The sequence below is a fragment of the Rhinichthys klamathensis genome, unplaced genomic scaffold, assembly GCF_029890125.1.
Source record: "Rhinichthys klamathensis goyatoka isolate OS25496 unplaced genomic scaffold, OSU_Roscu_1.1 h1tg000896l_1, whole genome shotgun sequence".
NCBI classification, from domain to species: domain Eukaryota; kingdom Metazoa; phylum Chordata; class Actinopteri; order Cypriniformes; family Leuciscidae; genus Rhinichthys; species Rhinichthys klamathensis.
Genome location: NW_026607246.1, coordinates 138,043 through 150,676, shown reverse-complemented (window position 1 = coordinate 150,676; position 12,634 = coordinate 138,043). Strand labels below are relative to the sequence as shown.

Below are 12,634 nucleotides of genomic sequence, written 5' to 3'. Positions count from 1 at the left end.
GGTTCGCTGAGAGATGTTCATGGATCATTTAAATTCACGTTTGAACGTACAACATTACGGTTAATACTAAGGTAAGTTAACTGTTAGCACTGGGCACCGCAACTTCTCGAAGTTTTAGTCACACGCATGTTGGCAAAACGTAAAAAAAAATAAGACGCTTTTATTTTTTTTTTATTAACAGTAAATAACCTGTTACTCGTCCATGTAACGTTATTTTGTTTTGTTGTATATTTTGGCATGTTGAAGTGAATCCAAGAAAGCGATTTTAGGACATTTAGCCTAGCTACTGTCTGAATTTAAAAAAAAGTCAAGGGTTGTTGTACCTTCAAGATGAGAATTTAGGATTGGGATTGTGTTTCAGCATCTGTTCCTGTCAGAGAAAGCTCTACGGTGTCTCCATTTGATGCATTCAAACGTGAAAAAAGCGTATCGTTTTTTTCATCGGCGTCATGTTTAACTATAGCCTACATTACTCATTTAATTTGTTATAAATTACGGCGCCCATTGTCTTACGGAGAACTCCGTTTAAGAGCTTTGAAACGCACATATTAGGTTGGTAACGTTAGACAACATGACATGAACAATTGAGAGCTGGTTTAAAAAAAATCAATAGATCAGTAGCTGAAAAGTTTGACAGAGTGCGTTACTTTCGTCTACAGATGTTTCGTCCAGTTCTACTGAACGTAAGTAGCTATCTATGTATCATTTTATTATAAATTCACACATTTATCATTTAATCTTTAATGTTTTGCATTGAAAGTCTATAATATTCTACAGACGGTTGAATGTGTTAGCGACGCCATAAAATTATTATTATTTTTTTAAAAGTCGACACCCTGAAAGTCTGAATAATCCACACTGCACTTTACTGAAGCCTTACTATATATTTTTAATGTCAAATCTCATTTTGATTGTGATGAGGTGGTTAGTTCACATTTGCACGTCATGTTTTGTAGAGCTGTGTTCAAAGTATGAATAATCTCAATTCATTCTCAAAGTACTGACTGTAGAACAGACCCTCACAGTGAGGCGCTGTGTGGTGGCCATTTGATGAGTTGAGCTTTCCTTTCCCCTTTTCAAATGCACTGACCCCCCTCTTGCCCTAAGCCGCTTTTAATTGATCTCACAGACAGACAGTATTGATTAAGCTTTGAACAACTGCTGCAAGTATAACAATCCACACTTAAGATCCACAGGGATTTAACCCATCAGTAAATATAAGGGGTTGCCTTGCTTAGCCAATGCATATGGACCCGGGGTGGGGGCTGGAAGTCAAACATTTCCAACGTAACTGTCCCCCCTAAGCCTTAAACTCTTGAAAATCATTCATTCACTGCATGTGACAGGACAACCGCCTACATGTCTCCCAATTGAACTTGAGCCAAAATGAAGACACTTGCTGACACCATGGCTGATATGCGCTCTTAAATCCGCAAAGATGTAAATTGGTAAGCATTCATTCATAGATTTAATCATATGCATGGCATGCCAGGGGAAACCTCTGCTCCGGCTGAGAGCCCCAACCACTGACCATCTGCAAATAATCAGCCAGACACTGTAGGGAACTGGCACACACAAGTTTTCAGCCCCACTGTTTTTCTACAAGATTTGCGATTTCAGATACTACGTAATATAATTTTCTTAATAGGATCAAACTTGTTGGCAGAGGCAGACTAGTTAAGCATTTTCAGGAGGATTGAAAGATTTTGATGGGGAAAATGGTGGCAGAAGTGCATCTGGAGGTGAGCGGGATCCTCTGTACTGTATTTGTAAATGGTGATGCATCTGTAAAACATGCCTTTTGAGTTTGATCCTGCAAACTGAAAGGTGTGTGTACTATATGGCTTGTTTCGGTTTGAAATGCCATTAAGCTTTTAGATGTGCTTCGTTCCTATATTTATCATGCTTATTGAGGGCTGTATCACTATTCAATTAAGTCTAAAACACTGAAGTGTTTTTCTTGCCCTCGGCACACTTGAGACAGCTTAATGTGCAGTCTTTTCTGGCGTGCTTGTGTGCACTACCATCCCACATCGCCCCAGCGGCACAGTCAATCCTCTTGAACCGTGTTTTACAAGGCTTTGTCTTAACCACCCCACAAGTGTGTTTATTTGCAACAGATACTCCACTAAAGCTGAGCAGACTGAAATCGAAGCTCAAATCATACTTTTTCTGTGTTTTTGTTCGTGATTGGTTTTGTGTCAGCTCTTTGTATTCACACAGCCTTGCTCAGATGAATATAACAAAGCCAACAGAAAGACACATTAAATTTGCACCTCTGTACCCCCCATTCAGTGCTTTACAGATGCCAGCGAGTTTGCAATGATATCATTGCTTGGCCCAGGGGTAATACTTTTCATTTTTATTCTTTGGCTAATGATGCCACCTGCTGACTACATAAAACTGTGGGCTCGCGTACCAGCGCAGACTAGAGAACATTCTCATACAGGACTTGCGGGTTTGACAGGCCAGGCTCAGGAGGGGTGTTAATGCTTTTACCTCAGAGCTACTACTCTCAATACGACAACTTTTGACTGTTTGTTTTAAGAACATACAAATTTGAATTTGACCAATCTCTGTACTCAACCTATCTTCTTGCACTTTAAGTGAAACTCTGCACTACGGGAGGTTAAGGAGCGGCTAGCTCTGATGAACGGCCCGATTAAGCTCACAGTAATGGAACTAATAGAAGTCTGTTTCCAGAGAAACACAGTCGCGGTAATCCATGGGAAAGTGGAAGAGAGGAAAGGCTTAGCTCCATCCCTGAGCTCCTCAACTTCACCCTGAAGGGATTAGGGGGAAAGCACCTGTATTTTAACACTATCGAACAGTTATATCTTAATCTGCTGGCAGCAAACGGCAATCTGTCCCATTATGCCTCAGAAACTGTTTTGTATTGATTAAAAATGAAATGCAAGATGATCAGTTTATATGGTTCATAGTTGAGCAAATCCAAACCTATATGGGTTTCTTTCTTCTGTGACGCACAAAAGATGACATTTTGAACAATGTCTCAATGTTGCTGGTTTTTTTTATTGCAATGATAGTCAATGTTTGCATAAAGGTTTGGGACAATGAGTAAAGATGCAATCATTTTCATATTTGGATTAAATTTTGATGCAAGAGACATGGTGTGTGCAGCTCAATGCATGTAATTAGAGAATACATGTAAGAAAAAATGGCCTGAGCGGTTAAACTGCGAGAGTGTAGGATGTAAAAGACTTCTTTGTTATTAAAATCTGTCCGGGAAGACGTCTAAAATGAGTAAGGACAGAAAGAACTGTTTGGAGCTACGCTTTCTACAAGTTTACGTAAGGTCCCAGGTTTATGGGTGTAAGTGTTAATGTTGGCTCTTGCTATGTCCGTGCCATTTAATGTCCTGATGAAGTGCGTGACAGAATGGGTGACTGCTCCAGAGCCTCTTTATTTAAAAAAAAAAACAAAAAAAACATTTGCCACTCTTCTTTTGGAAAATGTGACATTTCCTTTCATTCTAATCCATAATGGAAGTGATGTTTTATGAAATTGATGTTCATTTAATTTTGTCAAGTACAGCCAACTCTCTCACCCAGCCAATTATTCCGCTGGCCAGGAGTGACTTTTTTATTCCAGCAGGTTAGACGGTGTTGGGTGTGTTCGCTGTGTCCCTTTCCTGTCGCACCATAGCTTGCCATCGATCTGTGGAGTGATCGCTTTGGTGAATCTCTGAGAATTGAGTGTGCGTGAGAGTGAATATCATTAGATGAAGAGTTTGATCTGGGGGCACAGGAGAGACAATGGGAGAGATGGATGGCATATTTGAGGAGATCAGATGGGAGAACCATCACCTGAGACGGATTAAATCTTTTGGTGTTCTCTAAGCGAACAAATATCCGATGAGATGTCCCTCTCTCTTTCTTTCTCTCTCTCACTTTCGCCATTCTGCTATCCTGAAGGTGTGTTTTTGATAGTAATACATTGTATTAACTGGATTTTTACATTACCTGCAGAATGTGGTGCTTGTGTATAGATAGACGTGGGGCTGATTGCATCTAAAGGTAGTAGCATGATTAATTAGCCAACAATTTATGTTACGCAATTTTTAAATACCCTTAAAGGGATAGTTCGCCCAAAAATGTAAATTCTGCCATCATTTACTCACCCTCAAGTTGTTCCAAACCTGTATGAATTTCTTTCTCCTGCAGAACACACAAGAAGATATTATAAGAACATTTGATGGGCCACATTTTCCCATAGTATGGGAAAAACAAAGTCATTGGGGCCCATCAACTGTTTGGGGCCCTATCCCTTTAAATGTACTACTAAAAGACTTTGCCCACATCCACTTCACTATTAACTCAATTAACTCTGTAAATTTAAACAGTCGCGAACTTGCTGTCCAGACCAGGCATCCTTTGTGTGAACATTTTCCTCATCACCAGGGTACTGCCTCATGTTCAAAGTGGAGCATTGATGAGAATTGAATGCATGCCGCTCAGAGAGGTTTTGTAACACTTTCCACGCCTTTATTTGTCATGTCGCGGCAGAGAAATACCCATTGTGCATTCATAGTTTTTTTTTTTGTTTTTTTTTGTAATGTAACCAAGGGCATCCTCTCCACTGGCTTTAATCGTTGTCATCAGAAGATCCCATATGTTGGCAAAGCTAAATGCCAAACAGATGGTTTGCTCTCAGGCTACAATTTACCACACTGTAAAAGTTCATTTTCGGAAATGTGAAATAAAATAGACTTATATAAATCTTATTATAATAAGCTCCATATTTCCCGACGGTGATTGAAAACCGTTTTGCCACAGACAAAAAGTCCACTGTGCTTTTTAAATTCCTTGGAAGGTTTATTTTATTTTATTTTTTTTACATGCTCACCTCTGTTATTTCCACAACAGCCAGACCCTAAAGTAATTGTACTTGAATGCATTTCTTATTAGGCTGCTAAATACGTTAAGCCAGTTGAGTCTGATTCTCTTGAGTTTGAGCTATAAAACTTTTGAAAATAGGACTTCCAAGAGGTGAACACAACACAAGTTGTTTTAACAGTAAACTTGTTTAAAATTGTTTAAAATAGTAACTTGAATCATACAATGACACAAACAAGTGATATTTGAAGATGTTGATGTGCAAATGTAAATGAGGTGGACATATCCATTGTCTCAATTTTTTTCACCATCGGGAGCATGAGCTTGCACTTCTAAAATGGCATGTCAAGTTTTTATTTTTTATTTTTAAAAGGTAGGCCTAGGCCTTCCATTTTGACCCCTGCTTTCTGTTTCATTCTGCACTGTCTTTTTGATTTTGAAAGTAAGAATACGTAATTTACATTTGCACATCTGTGCATGTTATTCAAAAGCATTGCTTTTTACATCAAGTTCTGGTTCTACTTGGTATCATCTGGACATTTGATGAAGTGAGACAAACATTGTACATGTCACTAACATAGTTTTGCCTGTTCTGTAACAGATATTTGCTGTGTTCCAAATCGATTCCCCTGTAGGCTACTTTTTAAAGCATCATCTGTCTTTTCCAAGAGAAAAGAAAAGAAAAAAAAAGACATCTTAATTATGCTGTCATCTAAGATGCTCACTTTTTGCCCAATTTGTAAGGCAGTATTGCTTGTGTCTTTCACATAGAAGCCATGTGTGTATATTTTCACACAATTCAAAAATATTCAATCATCCTAATGCTTATTGAAGTACCGTGTCATTCCTCTTGTGTTTTCTACATTGAAACTGAGGTGAATGTCCCATGTATAGCATTATTTGTATGATGAATTCCTTTGTAGAGCGTTCCAAATCACTTAAGATTTGGTGGTTACATTTCAGTAAGGACTCCGCTCTAGAATGCAGCTGCCTGTGTAGGTAGTAGACAGCGAGGAAGTTCACTAGGTTTTGAAACAGAGCTTGAATGCAAAACAAACCTGCTGGTCTTTTACATAATACAGTTCCTTATGAATCACTCACCCCTCGCATCTTGAACCAGCTATATGAGAAAAGATGGGAGAGCACAGACAGGGTAATGGGGTGTCAGTTGAGTGTGCAGGACATTTTGAAGAATTTAATTGATGGTTCAAAATGTCCTGGAAGGGTTGGAGAAAATCGAACTGCCTTGACTAGGCTCTCTGTGTTCCCGGGCTTTGCCAGGTTCTATTCCGTACCACATTTGTTCTCCATGTGCGAGTATGTCCGTCCGTGTGCATTCAGGCTTTCTACCTAGTCCGAATCGATCTGCGAGGGCCTTGTTGTAATGTGAGCTCTAGAGGCTTCCTCCATAAAAAAATAAAAAAACACACACACATAGCTACATATGCAGGCGTGTGTGGCCTGTCTCTGATAGATATTTACATCCACGCCTACACAAATCGCTGGAACAACAACAAGGGGGAATGTTGGGTTGCCGTTTCCCCCTCCCCATCTCTCTAACACCCGACAGATGGACAGGCCTCCTCTGTTCCCCTGCGCTTGATAGGACCTCTAATTACGCATCCAGACCACATCAAACCAGCCATCCACACGCCTTGCTTTCAGTATAGTGCGGAAGTGATACGGTCAGGGGCAATAAAGCTACACCACTTGCTTGTAATTTGTTTGTGAATCGAGCTTGGGTCTCGTCCCCTTTGCCCTGTCATTGTGCCCGTCTCCATCGTGAGTCTAGGTCGAAGATGTCTGGACCTTCTAAGAGCTTGAAAGGGAGGCTGAGACACCCTGCCTGCTGCCCGCCTGCCTGTGGAACCCAGAAGTCCTGGTGTGGTTTTAATCAAGGCCAGGCATGGTAGTCATTATAGTGCCCTGGCACTAAGCTCATTGTCTTTCTTTGTCTCTCTCCCTCCCTCTCTCTCTCTCTTTCTGTCATGATTCAACATGCAACTCAGATGTGAAGGGGTCCTCAAGGGTCAAGGGCCCTTGATGAGAAAGTGTCAGTGGTTTGTGTGCAGTAGCCAGCTCGTATCTGTTATCAGCGTAGGCTATTTGTTTGGAGTCACGAGTCATTGCAAAACTCGCTTAATGCAAAAAGAAACTAAACAAAAAGGTCTTTAAAACATTCTGTTCTCTATTATATAATAAGCTGTGCAATGGGAAATGATCGTTGTAAGCTATTATTCAGACGATTCTGTGTCAATCTTATAAATTTGGTATGGCTAGGAGTATAAAATTATAAATGCACTTCATTACTATAATGCCGTCACTAACATGGTTTAGGCTACAAGTTCTCTCTCGCAGACTGAGCTAATATACGGTATAGGGACACAGTTATATATTAGGAAAATATTGAATTAGCTTACACTATTCAGAAGTTTGGGGTCAGTTAGAATTTGGTTCTTTTGAACTTTTTTATTTATCAACGATTCCTCAAAAAAGCATCATGGTTTCCACAAACATGAAGCAGCACAACTGTTTTCAACATTGATAATGATAAGAAATCAATGCACCAAATCAATGATTTCTGAAGGATCATGTGACACTGAAAACTGGAATAATGGCTGCTGAAAATTCTGCTTTGCATCACAGGAATAAATTACATTTTAAAATATATTATAATAAAAAACAGTTATTTTAATTTGTAATAATATTTCACAATATTACTGTTACTGTTGGATCAAGTAAATTCATCCTTGGTGACCATAAGAGACTTTTTTGAAAAACTTAAAAAAAATCTTACTGATCCCAAACTAAACAGTAGGCTAGTGCATATTTGAGATTATATTTGAATCCTATATATTTAGAAAATAGTTATCAGGACTAATTCCTTACTTCATGCGCAGGATCCTGATTCTTATTCATATTTTGCAGTCACGTGACTACCATGGATACCTGGCGGGCAACAAACGGGTATTTTCAACGTAGAGTCCTGTGGTTCCAGGTCTTATGGGTCTTAGTAGCTATCAAGTCTGTTAGCGAGCTAGCTGCATAACTATGGACTAGAAATAGGATTAACTCCAAGGTAGCTAAATTGTGCAAAGCAGACAAGGTTTTTTAAGATAATCGAGCAGTAATAATTCCTCCGTAAATAATCTAGCTCTACTGTTGGGTCATCTCATTGAAAACCATAGATATCACAAACCTCAAAACACCAACTTTTGTATAGTAAAACTGGCGACGTCCTGGCAAGATCCTTGATTAGTTTACTGGGTTTCGGTGCTGGAGAACGACGTTCTTGCCCGCCAGCCAGTACTTGTGACGTCACGTGCAAAGTATGAATTGGAGAGGTCTTGTATCACCCTTATTTGGCTTATTTTGATATCCTGATGTTTTAAATGTCTTGAATACTTGCGGTTAAATATGTAAGGAGTTTGATATTGATTTGAGCTAAAATAGTTGTATTATGTTTTACAGTTTAGTGGGCATTATATTTTTGACTGCAGATTGACCAATCAGAATCAAGTATTCCAGTGAGCTGCGTGATAACAGGAAGTATCAGTGTAGTATTGCAGCAGCTATAGGGTGGTGCAGGGATGATGTATTTTTTGTCAAGGGTGATGCTAACCAGGGTAATGCTAACTTCTGGGTTGGCCTACAAAAATACGTCCTCCCTCCACCACTCTATTGTCTGTTTTTGCGTTGTCTTTGCTGATGCTGGGTCATGTGCCTGCATGGAATGTAGTCTGGCATTGTGCCACCTAAATAAACACAACTGAAGAGAAAAATACGTGTTTTGTGCTTTGTAATCTTTTGCGCATAATTTGAAGAAATTCACAAGCTCAAGTTATGATTTTAGTGTGGTCTTCAATAGTCTCTGTTTTTGTCCCTTTATTGTCCATTTCTCTTTAACTACACACTGGGCTCAGTGGTAGATAGATATTTAGAGGGGGTCAGGCCAGTGGCGGCGCGAATGATAAAGAAAAGGTTTAGGATGTGGGGAAAGAGAAAATATCCATGCACATTTCACAAATTCCTCCTTTTTTCACCCACTCAGTTATCCACTTGTATTACATCTTGGCTGACTTCAACGGTGTATTATTTTATTTGAACCAGAGCCAGACCTCAGAAGCACACCGTCTTCTCTTGTGTAAACAGCTGTCACGGAGAGGGACGGTGCGTTGAAGGTATCCGCAGGCAGGGGTCACATGTAGTTTTCATGTTCATATGCTAATAATGGCTTTGGTGGTGGCACTCCAGTAATGGAGAATACCAGCTTGTCACTGTAATTAACATGCACAAAGGTCTGGTGTCTTTGAAACAAAATACATTTTTGCACACATTTTTGTTTTGTCATTGTCTTTTGATGAAGATTTTCTTTAAATGCATTCAGTATGTCATATACATTCATTTCAGTCAATTATAATTTGAGTAAAACTGTTTTGTTGCCAAAAATAGCATTTTATTAATTGACAATGTGCTGTAAGATGTAAAAGTTTCTTTTTGAAAAATAAAAGACCTGTCGTTTATCAGCATAAACAATCACTGTGTTTTAGAGATAATTTACGGTAAGTTATTGCTTTATGCACAAGTACTTAAACGGATAGGCTAGTTCACAAAAAAAAAAAAAATCTGTAATTAATACCTCATATCGTTCCAAACCCTTAACTTTCGTTCATGACATTTCGTTCATCTTCGGAACACAAATGGAAATCTTTTTGATGAAATCTGAGAGTTTTCTGTCCCTCCATTAACAGCTACACAACTGACACTTTGACGCTTAAAAAAGTTCATAAAGAGATTGTAAAACTAATCCAAATGAATTGAGTGGTTTAGTCCCACATTTTCTGAAGAGACAATCGCTTTATATGATGAACAGATTGGATTTCCAGCATCATTACTCCAGTCTTCAGTCACATGATACTTCTAATGTGCTGAATTAAGGCCATTGCACACTGAGTCCGAAATTTTCGTATGCGTTTTTTCGTATTCGAGATTCGGTGGCTCTGAATTGTCAAAACATCATTCAAACACCATTCAAACTGATTGCTACGGATGCGAAAAACGCAGAAAATCGAACCCGATTCGGGGTTTTTTATGACGGACGAAAGTTTCGGAGGCAGTGTGCAAGCGTGATTGACATAACGTGAGGTCGTATTTATTTTTTAACGTGCGAAAATTACGGATGCGAATTTCGGACTCAGTGTGCAATGGCCTTTAGTGCTCAAGAAACATTTCTTATTATTATCAAATTTGAAAACAGTTGTGCTGCTTAATTTTTTATTTTATTTTTTGAAAACTTGGTATTTTTTTATATTTTGAAAGTTCAAAAGTACAGTATTTAAATAGAAATGTCCTTGCTGAATAAAAAAAAGTATTGATTTCTTTAAAAAAAAAAAAATCTTACTGACCCAAAACCTTTGAATAGTGTAATATTATGTTAATGTTGTAGTTAAAGTAATTTAATTATTATTATGATGCTTTTTCGCCTCGTCTAAGTTATCACTTTTTGCCAACAAACATTTTTAGCAAGAATTTCTTTGACAAGATCAACAGTGCTTTCAAGTCTCAAAAGCAAAAGAAGAAAGTTGCATGGTGTGGCCAACGTGTTTATGGGAGTACGGGGCCATACAGGGGCCGTATCTGAGATGTATCTGGCTGCCAGACAGGTTTGTTTTAGTAAGAGCAAGAAGAGGTTGAAGTTGAGTGATTATAACAGAGCTCTTTAGTGTAAGCTCTGCCCTGGGGAGCAGATGAGATGAGCGGCCATTACATAAAACCCTGCCCTGGTGTTCATTTGTATCTGGAAGTATTCTGGCATGTCCTCGCTGGCCAGGTTTCACGGGGATTTGACAAATTTGTAACAATACACGCAGATTTTATACATCGTGCCACCCATGTGTGCAGGAAACCGCAACTGTAGAACCTGTTTGTGTTATTTTCAAGCTTATGCTTATCGTATGCCTGCCGTTTTTGAAGTCGATGGCATGGGTGTTGCGTGGTATCCTGTTGAATTTTTGCTTAATTAGCTCAATAGAAGTTTTTGAGGGTCTGCTGAAGCTATTTATGGAGTAGAAGACTCAGTCTTGGGCATCAGGCTTTGAAGTCCCCTCACAGTGGTTGGGACCATATGAGGTTCCTCGGCATGTTTCTGCCTGCCACCCCCGTGGTGCTCTCCACTTTTGACCTTGTGGATCACTTCTGATCTGGCCTGGTAGGGAAGGGTTGAGGCAGGGAGGTGGAGAAGAGGTCTCGTTAAAGGGTTAATGAGGTAATACCTTTCATGTTCCCCAGCATAGCACAGACTCAGGCGTGAAGGCAAACAATACTGTGTAGAGGGAGGTCTGATGGGTAGTGTGTCTGTATATGTATGTGTGGATGGGTGAGTTTTATGTGCACTCATAATTCTAAACTTAGTTTTTAGAGGTGTTTGCGAAGGCAAGCTTCACGAATACTAGTGCTCTAACTCACGGTTTAAGTTTTGACAACCCCTTAATGCTTATTATTAAAGTAATATCAAATAACAAAAATGATTGGAGTAGGTTTTACAAGAAAATACTATTTCAGACTTTCTACGTCAAAATGTCATGTTTAATTCAATGTGTTAGGCCTACTTGCCGTTTCTTTGTAATTATTTGTCAAATTTACTAGCAATCTCGAGTGATTGTTTCAAAGTGAATCCTACACCAAATTCATAATTTAAGCTAATGCCATGAATGATACCTTAAACCATGTGGCTTGAGAACAACTGTGCTATTACTTTTCCAAGCGACTCATGAACGAATAAAGGGAACCATGTCATGTCTACCATTCTTCTATAACAAAATTTAAAGGAATTTTAAATGACAATTTCTAGAAAAAAAGCATATTCTTAATTAAAACAAAATACCCATGGTGTTTTAAGATTTTGATTTACATTACATTTCTAGGTCTATAAATCACTTTTTAAAATTAGGGTACCTCATATTGTCATGTTTGCTGGTGTGGTGCTGGTTAGCAAGCATGATGGAGAAGATACATTCAAACAGTCTTTATTAACAATCCTAAACAACTCTTTAAGAGTTGAGAAATTAAACTTGACCAAACTTCACACTAAAGTTAACCCATAGGTTGACAAGAATCGACAACTACAAACTGAAACACAGGAAAAACTGAGATGATAGCTATTGGACCAACTAGATTAGGTCATTTGTATGACAATTTTACTCTGTCCATTGATGATTCGGTCATTCAGTGCAAGGATAGAGTAAATAATCTTGGGGTAGTTTTTGATCGGTCACTGTCATTTGATTTGCATATTAAAGAGGTGACCAAAGTAGCTTTCTTTCATCTCCGAAAAATCGCAAAGATTAGATCAATACCGGCACGGAAAGATGCTGAGGCCCTTATTCATGCCTTTGTTACATCGAGGCTGGATTATTGTAATGTATTGTTTTCGGGGCTGCCTAAGAAAAGTTTGCGAGGTCTGCAGATGGTCCAGAATGCTGCAGCTCGTATTCTGACTGGATCATCTAAATACATGCATATAACTCCTGTGCTGGCCTCACTGCATTGGCTCCCTGTTCAGGCTAGAGCTGACTTCAAGGTTTTGTTGTTAACATACAAAATAGTGAATGGCCTCGCACCATTATATCTGTCTGATCTTTTAAATTCTTATGTGCCTACTCGGTTGCTGCGCTCCCACGGGACAGGACTTCTGACTGTACCAAAGGTTAGGAAGAAAACGGTTGGTGAGCGAGCCTTTTCGTTTCGTGCTTCAACACTATGGAACAGTCTTCCGGCAG

At 39.0% G+C, this 12,634-nt stretch overlaps 1 protein-coding gene across 2 annotated transcripts in view; it reads left to right on the top strand.

Annotated features, from left to right (window-relative positions):
- rspo2 (R-spondin 2) overlaps window positions 1-12,634 on the top strand; it is a 62,185-nt gene that overhangs the window by 1,305 nt on the left and 48,246 nt on the right. The window contains exon 2 of one of the 2 annotated variants that reach the window (XM_056244005.1): window positions 660-683. The exons of the other annotated variant lie outside the window; for it this stretch is intronic. Within the exon in view, the coding sequence (XP_056099980.1) occupies window positions 660-683 (24 nt within the window). The remainder of the gene's footprint in view (window positions 1-659; window positions 684-12,634) is intronic. 2 annotated transcript variants of the gene reach the window in all.